Below are 15,449 nucleotides of genomic sequence, written 5' to 3'. Positions count from 1 at the left end.
AAGCTGATCTACACTAATGGGCTCAACGCCCAGACAGCAAAACACCATCATCATTACGGCTGAGAAATAACAGAATCAACTCTTCAAGGTCATATTTTCTAACACAAGGCTAATTTCACTTGTAACCAAAAGACGCCCCTTAAGCATGATCAAATATAATGACACATTAATGTGGTTTTTGATGGATGTTTTATATTTCTGGGTCATATCTGTAACTGACTTTTCAGCTACATCTACATTATAAATGTTTTCACATGCCAAGCATGACTGTAATGTGCTTCTTCACTTTGAATGCAAATATTTAATGATGAATAAGTGTGGAATAACAGTTTAAGGCACATTATGGGAACAAAAAGATGCTTTTTTTTGCTTACAGTTTTATATTAATAAACTGCTTCATTTAACATAACTCCGTTATTTAAAAAGATTTCCAAAAAAGCAAAAATCGATTTTTCATGTTTATTACTCTCACCTGTCATTGGCGCATTGCCACGCTGTGTCAGTCTTTAGTCAGCATCTCTCTCTCTCTAACGGTGATAAATGACTCTAATGCAGAACTAACATGAGCTCTTTAAGTAGAGAGTGTGGGATGTGTCACACGCAATGAAAAATTACATTTTGCTGATCAACCAGTTGCTCAAAGTGTAAAATTGAAACAGGATCAGTTGTGAGAAAGACTGCTTAAGCAGCTTGCTGGGTTTGTGTCAGTGAGAGTACAGTGTATTAACTGTAACAGTAAAACATAGAGACTTCACTCACGCGTCCACCAGGATCAACATGTCTTTAGGTGAAGCTGCACCTTGAATATACCTTCAAACACACACAAGAAAAAAACATCAGGCATAACAACTGAGAAAGAAATAGAAGAAAAACAACACTTGCTATCTCTCTCATAAGCAGACACATGTAAATTAAAGCAGCACAGTTCTGCTCACCAGGGCCTTCGGCGTACATCATACAGGTCAATCTTGTTTGGTGTGCTCCTTGTGTCAACCCAAGGGGAAGCTAGAGCAGATGGGTGAGTGGGATAATGGGTTTATTACGATTATTATCTTCCCAACCTTCTACAATCACTTCTAATGAAAGAGATAAAACATTTTTAACTAACAGTCAGTGTAAGTAGAAATAAGTGCTGTGGGCCTATGATGTGTGAACAAAATAAGAATGAATAAATGAATGAATAAATAATAAAGAAAAAATATAACAATAAATATGACATTTTATTTAACATTTAATTTAAAATTTAGGTTTAGTATTTCATATTAATTAATAATATATATATATATATTAAATAAACTTAATATTATTTTGATACTATATAAAAAATGAAACCACAGCAATAAAATAAAACATTTGTTAAAAAATATTGGCTCTTAAGAAACAACAAACAAATCAATTCTCATTATTTAATACTAAATGTTTCATTTAGTTTATGTTTACTTAATATTAATTTAATTTTACTTTAACATTTACGTTTGGTATTTAATATCACTATTTAATACAAAATATTACATTTTACTTAATATTTAGTTAGAAATGTAGGTTTGATATTTAATATAAATTTAATACAATGTAATTCAAAACAATTTAATATTATTTTGATGCTAAAACAATGAAACAACAGCTAAGAGGTGAAAAATATCATGATTTGCATTACATTTATAATTTCAATTAATTATACTATTCAAGACTGAAATCTGATGTCATTTAATAGTCATATAGCACTCATGAATTCCCTTTCACTCTGTGTTGTCTGTTCTGTGCTCTAGGTTTTGCTTTTCACTTTTATTTCCTGCCACGTTTTTTGTGTTCACCATAGTCTACAGTCCTTGCTCCAAATGCCACCCTCACATACCACCATCAGCTATGTAATGCATTTGGGACAGGAACTATGTTCTGCAATGGCTTTCTGTAGTCTCTGTGTTATTATGAATGTCTGTAAATATTGAAACTGCTTGATAACATAGAGTTCCTATTCATTCCAGTGCTTTACCTGGGAAGTATCGAGCCAGGCCAGTTGCACTGCCAAACACCTGCCAGAGGAGAGACGGGTCATTTCTCTTGTTCTTCTTAAAGACGTCATCCAGAGCCGCAGTCCAGTTTAGCTCATTCAGGATTATAGTGGCTGTTACAAACACATAAATATACAGGATAAATCCCAGCATCCCCACAGGTCTTATGGGATTTAACTCAAGCTGACATGTTTTCTGAGAGCTCTCACTCAAATGAACCCCAAATCAGGGGTATCAGGGATAAATCAATAAACTGGCTCTCAAAACTTCAGATCCCATCATGTTATGCTAAGTGATAAACCACTGCGGTAGAGGAAACAACAAAGTGAACTATTAGCTAATGCAGTTCTAATGGAATTATAGGGAAATCGGGCCCTTTTTTCCAGAGAATGTCATAAATGGACACAATGCCTGCTTTAAGTGAGAGTGATGCTAACATTTTAAAAGAGCCCTGGCAAAGATATTATATTAAAGTATTATGATACTGAATTATTATTAGAATCATTACCGCCTTGACAGCCTCTGTTTGATGTCTTTTAATACCCCTCCAATGCCACCCACTTCCTCTTTCTATCAAGACTCCTCCCACTCGAGGTGTGTAATCAATACAGGCCTTCTCCATCACTCAAAAGCAGACCAGACCCTATCAATCATCTTTAAGAGGGTCCATCAGCAGCCCAAAGCTACATCTCATCTTCCTCTATTTCTACAACTTCCTACCAGTCCTTCCTGATATACTCATATATTGTTTACTATAGGCAATGAAATGAATATGGAAAAAGGATTAAAAAAAGTTATTGGTAAAAAAATATGCGCAAGTGAGTTAATCATAAGCAGTTTGTAGCCTAACAGCCAGCATGTTAAAACTATACACAACCTATTGGCCAATTAAATCCGAGATTTTGTCCTAACCAGTCATTTTAGAAAGTCCTGCCCATAGTGAAATCTCATTGGTCCAAAATCCTGTCCCTCAAAATTGCACATAAATTCAACATCTTAATTCAACAAATTAAAGAAATTGCTAGAAATTGCCATGTCACTTACAGTCAGTAGAGGAACAGCACTTTTTGCTCACACACAGGGGCTCAACAGCAAGCCTTTTTTTTAACTGACCCAGATTTCTAGTTGCCCCGCCAATACTATCAGTGACCCATTTCTTTTTTTAAATTAATTTAAATTGATTTATATACATTGAATTATTTACATGTTATAATTACTTACATTTAGAATTTTACTTTTCTAATTTTAATTTTACTCTACATGCATTATTATTTCATATTATTAATTGTTTTCCAAGCATTATTATTATTTAAATATCATTTTTTAATTACATGTTTTAAACATTGCACAATTTACAAGTTTTCGTTTATATAGAAAAAAAGCAATGATACCAAGAAATGACATGTATTATAATTATACAGACAACTAGTCATAAATTCATAAAGATTTTTGTTGGAAATTGCTGGAATTAACTTGTTATTTTTGCGACACAGTCTCTGTTAATAAATTAAAATAATTAATAATTAATTAATAATAAATAATCAATTAAATAAAATACAGTGACAAAACCTGTAACAATAATTTTGCCTAGTTAACTAGAAGAATGAAAACAAAAATCACAATAAATAAATAAATTTGCATGTACATGATCACATGAACAACAAATAAAATACAGAGACAATACCTGTTACACAATAATTGCACTTACTTGACTGGAATTTACGTAAAATAAATAAATAAATAATAAATCAAGCCATCAAGTGGCGGAGTGAGTGCTAATTTGCAGGATCAATGCAGAGTCATGAAAGCTTGTAATCATTGTGTCACGGTGCACACACGAGGGAGGAACCAGGAACACGCAGACGAGGATACAAACTCAAATAACATACTTTACTGAAGAACATCAAGGCAGGGCAAGACAAGGCAGGACCAAAACACAGACAGGAACACCGGGGAGTAACGAGTAGACCAGACAAAGTTTAACGGAACAGACAGGACTAATATACACAGGTAAATCATAGATAACGAGACGAACACGGCTAGACAAGAATTAACTAATGATTACGTTTAACAAGGACAGGAAACAAACCAAATATGGGCACAAGAGGCAGGAACACATGACACACACACGACAGTTCCCTGACATAACTCCCCCCTCCCGAAAGGCTCGTCCCGAGCCTTAACAGTTCCATCAGGGAGGGGGGGTGGGCGCTCTGGAGGCCCCTCAGGACAGACATCCACAGAAACACAGGACGGGGACCTCCAGAGCAGAACAGACGGAGGCCCCGGCGGAGCTGGGAGCTCAGAAAGCCATGGCGGGTGGTCTTCGTGGCCGTGGCCTCCTACGGCCCGCCCACTCCACCCAGAGCTCTACTACCCCCCCCCAAAATTTCCATGGGGAATCCAGGGGGTATCAGGAGCCCTCCGGGGCTAGACAGACAAAACACGACAAGACAGAAACCCTCCAGGGTCAGACAAACAGGACATCCCACAGGAACCAGAAGCCCTCCTGGGCTGGCTAGGAAGCTGAGTCTTCCTCTGGGCGTGACGAGGAGTCAGGGGCCCTCACAGGGTCCCTCAGCGACCTCCTCCACTTCTGCGACAGGGGGGGCAAGCGGCTGCGACTGGCCTCCATGGCCACAACTCAAGGAGCCGCCTGCCCCAGACGAGTCTCCATGGACAAGACAAGGGTTTTTTTAAAATGTTCCTGTGGGCACAACAAACAAACACGGCTCTCCTGGCCGTGACGTGTGGACCTGATCCACGGAGAAAGGGTCAGAGGCGGCGGCCGGCAGGCTTGAGTCAGCGGCAATCCGGTGGGCTTGAGTCAGCGGCAATCCGGTGGGCTTGAGTCAGCGGCAATCCGGCGGGCATTGAGTCAGAGGCGGACCGGCGGCGTGCACAGGGGAGCCGCGGACGGCGGCGTGAACAAGGGAGCCGCCGACGGTGGGTGGGCTTTCCCCACGGACGGCGACGGGATCTCCCGCGAACGGCGGGGTCGGTGAGCCGCGGAAAGCGGCGTGATCTCCCGCGAACGGCGGGCTCGGTGAGCCGCGAACGGCGGCGTGACTTGGGGAAGCCGCCGACGGTGGGTTGGCTTTCCCCACGGACGGCGGACTTGGGTGAGCGGCAGGCTTGGGATAGCCGCGGGCAGCGGCGGATATCTCCCGCGATCGGCGGGCTTGACTTGAGGGCTCGCGGCCAGCGGACTCGCGGCACTCGCGGTGATCCCACCAAACTCCCACGACCACTTGACGCGGGCTAAGGCAGGATGACGAGTGGCGACTTCCATGCCGCGAGGGACAGACAAACAGGAACAAAACAAGACTTTTGAAAAACTGAAAACAAAACGAGGTGAAGGGGCGCCGCTTACTGTTTTGGTCTGGTCTTCTGTCACGGTGCACACACGAGGGAGGAACCAGGAACACGCAGACGAGGATACAAACTCAAATAACATACTTTACTGAAGAACATCAAGGCAGGGCAAGACAAGGCAGGACCAAAACACAGACAGGAACACCGGGGAGTAACGAGTAGACCAGACAAAGTTTAACGGAACAGACAGGACTAATATACACAGGTAAATCATAGATAACGAGACGAACACGGCTAGACAAGAATTAACTAATGATTACGTTTAACAAGGACAGGAAACAAACCAAATATGGGCACAAGAGGCAGGAACACATGACACACACACGACAGTTCCCTGACACATTGAGAGGATATCCCTTCTGCACGTACCCACCCACCCACACACACGCACACATACATACTTACTATACACGTCATCTCTTTACATACTGTACATACAGACTCCATAGGTCAAAAGTCAATACTGCAAATAAAGGCTGTCACATATATCTTTATAAGGCTAGTCCATGAAGGCATAATTTACTGATCCTAAAGGAAGTGCATTAGTGAATGAGAGTATATAGCTGTTTACAATCATCTACTGTATGTGTGTATGTGTGTATGTGTTGTGACGAGTCGGCTGCCTCCCCCCTGTCCGTCATCACCACCCCGTCCCATATTCGCCGCCCTTCACCAGGCTCCCGACAGGAGTGGGTGTGTGAGAGAGGAGGGGCGCTGAAACAGCCAGGGCTGGCGGCGTGTGATGAGGCGCACCTGACGTGAATAGAGCCTCATCACCGCCGCCGTTAAATGCCGAACGCGCCTCTCCTCGGGAGACCGGTCTCTCCCCCGTGCATGCACGCTGGTGTCCTCGTGGGTCCAGGAAGGGAGCGTCGAGCAGGACTGCCGCACCCGTGAGACGGCTGACGGGCCAGGATGCCGGGCCGTCGAATCCCCCAGAAGCGCCGGGAACCGAAGAGATGGACGAAGCCGCGCAAGAGACGCCGCCGCCACTCGCTCCCGGCCCCGAGAGGGGAGCGCGTGCGGCCACCGGACTCCGCCCCTTCCCTGGACCCTTCCCTCCTGAACACTGCCCTCCTACACAGCCCCGCAGCACGACGAGGACACCAGATCCCTGTTTATTTTGGACACTTTTTCCCCTTTGGACACTTTATTTTGATATATTGGTTAATAAAAACCTCTCCGAGGCTTGACGCCACGCCCACTGTGTCTGTCGTTGGCTCCTCCCGCCACAGTGTGTATGTGTGTATGTGTGTGTGTGTGTGTTTTCGGTCAGATTAGATGTGGTTTCACACCCCTTCCTGTTGTTCATCCATCAGGCTGTCAGTCCACACACATCCTTATTAGATAACACCCATACAACCATCTCTCTCTCTCTCTGTTGGCCGTATCTCTATTTGCTTCTGTATGGAAAATCAGCACAAATAACAAGATCAAAGTCCAATTACAAAATATAAACTGGAAGTGTATGACTGTACAATGGCACTTAGGGTCTAAAATGAACACTCGTCAAGTACCAAATGTGTGGTAAAAACGAAAAAACTTTCACTGGTTTAAATGAATCAGGGCAAACAGTCAACAGTAAAACCAATCTGAGCACTACGAGCACAGCCAGAGGGATCCATGTGACAGACAAGTCATCGAGCTCGCACACACTCTCTGAGCATGTCTTGTGTCCATCTTGAGATTGTCATGACAGATGACACACTGCGTTGAGGCAAAACGCACAGATTCATATCTTAATAAGACACAAACATACTGACAGCCTAGAGCCCCCAATAACACACACACACACACATATGAATATACAAACCCTTGAATAATCAGCCACATTATTACATAATAAACTATAATTAAATATAGAGAGTTAAAAACACAGTTTGAATGGAAAACAGAATATTGCTCGAAAGCTTCACCCAATGGCTGTTGTTAAGTAAGCAATGCTGCGGGGACCAAGAAAATCAGGCGGAAAGCAAAAGGTACTAAGAGTAATTTTAAGTGAGTAAAAGTAGATAGAGAGCGACAGCGGGACAGAGAGAGAGATGAGTCATATGATGAATGTGGCTGCTTCATTCCTCATCTAGAACACAAATATCACATCAGACTCATTTGCCTGTGAAACACTCACACAAACGCAAGGCCACAGTGAACCTATCATTGAGGAGATCAGATTTTTGCCAACACAAGAGAATATGATGCACCGTGTCTTAAGAAAGTGCTAGCCGATTTGACCAACTTATTATTAAATCACAGCCAACATATGCATGTGATGTTTAATATACAGCTATGAGGGACCAATGAAATTTTGAACGGCGGGAGTACTGAGCAAAACGTATCCCTTAAAAGAAAATTTGCAAAAAAAAAAAATAACAATTACTCACTCTTTGGCCATACAAGATATAGATGATAAATTAAGCATTGCAGCACTTGCTCACTAGTGGAGCCTCTGCAGTGAATGGGTGCCGTCAGAATGAGAGTCCAAACAGTTGATAAAAACATCACAATAATACACACTAAATGTTTTGTGAAGCAAAAAGTTGTTTGTAATAATAAAAAAAAAATTATCAACCATTACGACATTTTTGATTAGAGTCCTCTAATCATAATAATGCTTTCTCCAGTGAAAAAGTAATCTCGACTGAATCAGGAGAGAAATATGAACAGATCAAGCATTGTTTACAAGCAAAAACAGTCCAAAACAAATATGTTGGTGGATTTTGATGTGACAAGACAACAGGGAATGGACTTTTTCACTGGAGGGAGCCTTATTATGGATTATGGATATTTTGACCAGAAGCCATGATTTAGTCTTGTTAGATTTTCCTCTTACCAACACGCAGCTTTTAATTTCACAAGATGTCAATTAATCGACTGGATGTGGATTATTATGATGATTTTAATAGCTTTTGGACTCTCATTCTGACGGCACCCATCTACTGCAATAAAGCTGAGCTGTCACTGAAAGATTGATTTTATAAACTGGTATTTTAGCTACCATGCAAAGTAGTAAAAAAAGAACACATGCGAAGATGTGTGTGTGTGTGTGTACTCACAGCCCTCGTAGATATCAGTGGGAATGTGCACTGCTGTTGTGCTCAGTGAAACAGGGCGTTTGAAAGCAGGATCCACTTTGAAATCTAGCTTGACACGGTTCTGGCGTGTTTCAGTGTCATTGATGTCAAACTAGGAACATAAAAATAAGCATAAACCTCTCAAACAACAAAAAAACACCTTTTAATTTTCATTTCTGTTTTATTTACATCCAAACATGCATTTTTAAAAAGAAACCTTACCTTGTCCTTGGCATTGTAGTAGATGGTATCATTCACCTGTTTGACAAAGAGTGAACAAGACTTTAGTGTTTTAATATCAAAGGTTTAAACATTCATTAGGATAGTTTGGTTTCAATATGCTTTTTATTTATTTAATTGTTTAGATGGGCAGTCCATTAATGCTATCTTTTTTTTAAAATAATCATAAACATTCCAGAAAGGAATATGTTTATGTTTCATAATCACCAATTTCTAGCAATCTAGAATGTTCTTCTTAGGTTTCATCTGTGAAATGTTCTTCTTAGGTTTTTGTCACAATATTGATTTATATTTCATGATCACAAATTAACATTCCCATAATGTTGCAGAAATATAGTCATTTGCATATAGTTTTAAGTGAAGTGAAGTGAAAGTGACATACAGCCAAGTATGGTGACCCATACACACACACACCGTGAACACACACCCGGAGCAGTGGGCAGCCATTTATGCTGCGGTGCCCGGGGAGCAGTTGTGGGTTCGGTGCCTTGCTCAAGGGCACCTCAGTCGTGGTATTGAGGGTGGAGAGAGCGCTGGACATTCACTCCATCCACCTACAATTCCTGCCGGCCCGAGACTCGAACCCACAACCTTTGGATTACGAGTACGACTCTCTAACCATTAGGCCACGACTTCCCCCACAAATGACTTTAAGTGTTTTTATATTAATTTGTGATTTTCTGAGGTAATAGTTTTCAGCAAGTTGGTTTTACGTTATATTTAGATATTATTATTATTAGTAGTAGTAGTAGTAGTATTTAAGAAATTCATTAAATCATGCTTATTTAAAAGAAGGTATTTGAGACTTTACTTGAATTAAAATATCGTTCCATCTTCTATTTTATCAATCATCAGTTTATTGCATTTTTTTTGCAATAAACTGATGATTGATAGAATAAAGAAGTGTCCATCTCTAACAGTATTTTTAATCTGAATGTGACTGTGTATTTCCAAGTGTTTTTATTTAGCCCTCTATTCCCTAGGTTTCACAAACAAGGTTTAGGCCTAATCCCAGACTACTATGTAAATCTGAGCTGTTTCAACTTAAAGAAACTTGCACTAACTGGTCTTAAAATATGTAATTTCCTTTGTTTTGTCTCAATATACAAATCAGTATTGTTTTTTGCAAAGGCTTGTTTATAAAAAGTAATTAAATGTCCTAATTGAACTATTGCCTAATCCTGGTTTAACCTAAACCCTGTCTGTGAAACCAGGCCTATGTGTGGTTTGTACCTAATCTTTGTGCATTACAAAAGGAAGTTGTTCAATTTTTGTACTCTCTCCTTCCCAGAAGTGGTGCATGTTGCTTTAGGTGTGTGTGCGTGTGTGTGTTTCTCATTTTGTGGAACTTTATAATAAAAGCTGAAGCTTAATGGTGTTTTAGGGTTTAGTGCAGACGTTGTGGTGCAACTAACAAATATAAAACAGGAAAAATGGTCACGCTTTATGTGCATTTACAAAAGGTTCAATTTTTGTACTCTCTCTTTACCACAAGTGATGCATGTTGTTTTAGGTGTGTGTGTGTGTCTTCTCCCAGGGTTGTTCTCCTCACAGTGTGAGGGCACTGTCAGGACAAGCATTAGTGGGGCGTTAACAAGCAAGCTCACTATCTGACATACAGTTGCCTTGGAGACATAGGAGTGGATCATCACCGGCTGCCGCCACCTGTCCTACTTGCTTGCTAATCATGTGGCAGACACTCTTTTTAGGTTAGACCACTAATCGCTGAGACAAGCACATATAGATCAGCCCTGCATGGGATCAAACTCTTGACCTTGCAGATTGTGTCTTTAACATGAATCTACCTGCATCCCATCATTAACTAAAAAGAAAACCTCTCTGTCTGTCACAACAATTGTGTCCATAAGAAAGGCTTGAAGAGAAGCACCTACTGTGACAGCTCCAGGCAGGACAGACTTTTGAGCACAAAAGGCGCCCACACATTTGTTTGATTTACAGTACACACTATGAGTGTAACATCTTAACTATGAAAAATAAAACCATTTTAATGCTTTTTTTTTTTTTTTTTACATGAATCACGGAAGTACCATGTAACTTAGAACTATCCAACAACGATTTTCATATTATGGCCAATATAAATATTCAATGCTATTTTGTGTAAATAAATAAATATTACAACATAATTTGTTTTAAATGCTACGGAGTATTATCTATATACTATTAGAGTATTTATAAATATTTCAGATTAGCTTTTTATATTTTCAGGTTTAATTTCAGATTTATTTTGATTTAGCAATCGTATGTACTTTTATCATTTGTCAAATAAAAGCTGAAATGTTAATCTCTCATCTCATATTCATCTTTTGATGTCAAACCCAAATGTTTACAGTCCACAGCAAAAATAAAGGAATTGGCCTTACTGTTCCAATACTTTTGGAGGGCACTGTATATGCTGTATATATGCTCACTATCACATATATTACTGTGGCAAATCACCACTGGTTGTGATAATCTGAATCTCTCAATATCTCTCTAATATTCAGATTACAAACATGTTTTGAAACATTTTGAGTTAAAGTTTTTTAAAAGCATTTTAAATAGCGAATCTCACCCCTATAGTCTGATTCAGAAATGAAATATTGCTGCGCTACAAATTTTGATGACTCATTCAGACAATACTTGACTGACAAATCTATAACCAGACAATCAGACTTCACATCCATTTCTCTGCAAATTAGAATTGATATTTCAGTCCGTGGGAAGCTGAACTGAATCAATACCACAGACGCAAGGTCTGAGACCAGGATGCCAACATTTTCTAAAAATCTAAATAAGGATCCAGTATCTGTTCTTATCCAATAAAGGGCTGATTGAATACATACCCTGGCAAAAGTTTCACAGCCTTGTTTCTTCCACCTGTGTGTGTGTGTGTATGTGTGTGTTTCAGAGGGTTTACAAAATGTGAATGTGTGAAGCATTACGTCAAGATCATCCTTCCACTGGTGATCCTTCTGCAGGTCCTCCGCAGCAACCGCCAGTGCCTACAAACACAAGGAACGAGACGAAAGTGTTAAAGAATACATAAATATATTCCCAAACATATACTACCGTCCAAACGTTTGGACTTATTTTTTAGAAAATAATTTGATAAATTTAGAATTTAGAAATTAGGATGCATTAAAATGATCAAAAGTGACAGTAAAGGAATTTTTAATATTATTTAAAAAAACTATTTGAAATAAATGGTGGTTTTTTTAGCTTTCTATTCATCATAAAATCCTGGGGGAAAAAGTATTATGGTTTATACAAAAAAATATTAAGAACCACAACTGTTTTCAACACTGAAAAAAAAGCTTTCTCAGCAGCAAATCAGCATATTAGAACGATTTCTGAAGGATCATGTGATAATGAAGACTGGAGTAATGATGCTGAAAATTCATCTTTGCACCACAGAAATGAATTACATTTTATAATATATTCAAATAGAAAAAATGTAAAATTGTAAAAAATATTCCACAATATTAATGTCTTTACTGTACCGTCTTTATATGCCTTATTGGGCATATAAAAACAATGAACAATCTTGCTGACCCCAAATTTTGATAGAGTATACTGTAATGTATATAAATCACCATCTTAAACCAGAAAAGAGCACAAAAACATTAGTTCTAACAATATGTGATCATCTAGGTAAGACACAGTTGAGCTTCATTGATTTTCTCAAATTTAATAAAAGAGCCTCAGAACCAAACGTTAACATCCAGACACTTAATAACACCAAATAAATGCATTAACACGACAGAGTTCCAATATGATTGGCTAATTTATTTATCATTCAGTCAACAGTTGGCTTTTATGAAGGAAAATGAAGCTCAGCTTAAACCTCATATTTTTTCAGAATGACCTGCATTCAGCCTGTACTCCAGATTCTCTGCCTATGAGAAAAACCCTCAGTGACGGCAAACTAAATTTAGACAGCAGCTCAGGTCCGGTCCAGGTCTCCTCAACTGATTAGGTTAATAACAGTATAATGGCATCATTTTTTAATCTGGTCTGTACAAGAAATCCACTGTACGCCTAATTTCCCTTGGGAACTTTCACATCCCATTACTGTAACTTGTCCCGGAGCATTTTTCTTTATGTATCTTTATTTTATTTTAGTTTTTATTGGCCTTGAAATGAGATTGAAGATTGGGAGTTTATGAAGTCAAATTAATCTTGATAACCAGGGGACTAAAAGCAAATGAAGAAATTCTCATTTGACGCTACAGATATATGAGGTGGATAAACTTTGATCAAATAAACAGTTGGTTTCTCATTTTGTGGAACTTTATAATAAAAGCTGAAGCTTAATTGTGTTTTAGAGTTTAGTGCAGAAGTTGTGGTGCAACAAACATAAACGTAAAACAGGAAAAATGGTCACACTTTATTTTAAGGTCCAATTCTCGCTATTAACAAACCATTAACCATGACTTTTGCCTCAATAAATTCCTAATTTGCTGCTTATTAAGTTAATAAGGTAGTTGTTAAGTTTAGGTATTGGGTAGGATAAAGAATGTAGAATATGGTCATGCAAAATATGTGCTTTATAATACTAATAAGCAGCCAATGTGTTATAAATAGGCATATAAGCAACTTAATAGTGAGAAATGGTCCCTATACTAAAGTGTTAGTGGAAAAATAACATAAAACAGGAAATTATATAATAGAGATAAGCCCTACTTAGTGGTGACCTTCATGACTATGTGTCAAGAAGATCAATAAATCTTTCAGAATGATCAGAAAATATTACATGATTGAATGATCACAAATATGAAAATATTATAAGTCAAGGTTACTGTAGGTTACAAAAATTTCATGTGGTGAACTTACATTATATTTATTATATCAAGCATATTTATTCAGTATTTTGTGGAAACTATGATGCATTTTATTTTTCAGGTTTCTTTGATGAACAGAAAGTAAAAAACAAAACAAACAAACAAAACAAAATTAAAATCTTGTGTAACATTATACATGTCTTTACTGTCACTTTTGATTTTAAATTGTTAAAATATAAAAAAAAAAAAAAATTACTGCATTTTAATAATATATATATATATATATAAAACAGCTTGATATCACCACTGCCAGAATAAATTATATCAGAAGAGCATAAATGCCACTAAAGCTAATTAAAGCCAACAAAAGCACATCTTGCATAATGGTGAAATAGCTTTGAAGGCTTTTTATGCTGTAGGGACATAGTGGAATTTCAAAGTTTTGTGATGTTAATCCACACAAAAGATCCACCGGAGTCTCCCCATTATACTAAGACTAAAAATACATTTTCTTTTTTTTTTTAATCACTCGATCCTTCAGGGGAAATGAACAAATAAGTGTAACGCATGGCTAGATGATGAAACCTCTCTACCCACTTCAGACATCCCATAATCACATTGACCCCAGGGTCTACGCACTCTGATGAGCTGTTGCCATAACAACCCCAGTAGCGTGGTCTCAGTCACATTAGGACTGGGGTGTGTGTTTGTCTTAGTGCCAGCCCCTGCTGTCACACAATCCAGGGAGGACATCACAATCTGCATGGCAAGAGCCTTGATTTTCAGAGAAACATGTCTCATCTCGGACTGATCAGGGTCATCGCTAAAATTCACAGGGTCTGGAACAATGGTTTTGTGTGAATAAAAAATAATATTTAATTAAAATTTAAAAATATTTATTGATCGATTGACTTATTAATTGATTGATCAATTCATTCATTTAGCCCTGTTTCTTCCTTCAACTCTCTGGGCTATACAGTGTATCTCTTTTGGACTATTTTAATTTTTATTTTTTAATAAACTAAACCAAAGTAAACCTACACTTCATTAATTTATTCATTCATTCGGCTCTCTGGGTTATCTATAAGTATAAGGTGTCTCTCCTTTTTAAATGAACTAAACCTAACTAAACCTAAACCTAAACTATATTCATTCATTCACTTCCTTTGCCCTCTGGGTTATCCATAAGTATAAATTGTCTCTCTTTTGGATTATTTGATTTTTTTAAATTAACTAAACATTTTTAAACCTAAACTTCATTCATTCATTCATTCATTCAGTTTAATTCATTCACTTCCATTCATTAATTTCCTTCCTGGATTATCCATAAGTATAAGGTGTCTCTCTTTTATTTATTTATTTAAATCTAACCTCAATAAAAAAAAAAAGTAAAACATGTAAAATGACACCATGTTTCTTATGTAGACCCTTTACAGTTTCGAATGATATTACTCATATCTGTGCAACCCAAAATAAAGTTTAATTTCTTTTGACTGTTCTCAAAAAAAATGCAACTGAACGCACCAGCGGGATCACTGACCTCAGAGGGTAAAATTTCTCCCATCAACAATTATTTTTATTGAAGAACATACAGTTATTAAACCAATGCTATTATGTTTCTGTTAATTAAAAACCTGAAACAAGCAACTTTTTCACCAGTACTGCACACCGAAGACAGTATATATGCATATAATCCATCTCCCAATCCCCGTTTATCAATCCAGTACATAATTAAACTCTCTTCTCCCTTTTTTTGAAACCAAAAGTTATTATTGTTAGTGCTATCAAACGATTAATCGCATTCAAAATAAAAGTTTTTGTTTACATAATATATATATGTGTGTGTGTGTGTGTATATATATATATATGCATGTATATATTTAAGAAAAATGTTACGTTAATATATTAAATTTATTTATATAAATATATACATGTAAATACAGGTAAATATTTTCAAAATATATGCTGTA

The 15,449-nt window shown here is 38.0% G+C and overlaps 1 protein-coding gene across 1 annotated transcript in view; it reads right to left on the bottom strand.

Moving 5' to 3' along the window:
• cacna2d1a (calcium channel, voltage-dependent, alpha 2/delta subunit 1a) overlaps positions 1 to 15,449 on the bottom strand; it is a 98,486-nt gene that overhangs the window by 34,957 nt on the left and 48,080 nt on the right. Inside the window, exons 4-9 of the mRNA XM_079403456.1 lie at positions 11,641 to 11,700; positions 8,681 to 8,716; positions 8,441 to 8,570; positions 1,994 to 2,125; positions 936 to 1,005; positions 760 to 810 (exon numbers count right to left, since the gene is read on the bottom strand). Of these exons, the coding sequence (XP_079259582.1) occupies positions 760 to 810; positions 936 to 1,005; positions 1,994 to 2,125; positions 8,441 to 8,570; positions 8,681 to 8,716; positions 11,641 to 11,700 (479 nt within the window). The remainder of the gene's footprint in view (positions 1 to 759; positions 811 to 935; positions 1,006 to 1,993; positions 2,126 to 8,440; positions 8,571 to 8,680; positions 8,717 to 11,640; positions 11,701 to 15,449) is intronic.

Source organism: Barbus barbus (assembly GCF_936440315.1).
Source record: "Barbus barbus genome assembly, chromosome: 42".
Classification (NCBI taxonomy): domain Eukaryota; kingdom Metazoa; phylum Chordata; class Actinopteri; order Cypriniformes; family Cyprinidae; genus Barbus; species Barbus barbus.
Note: the sequence above shows the minus strand (reverse complement) of the source record. Positions and strands in the feature narration are given on the sequence as shown.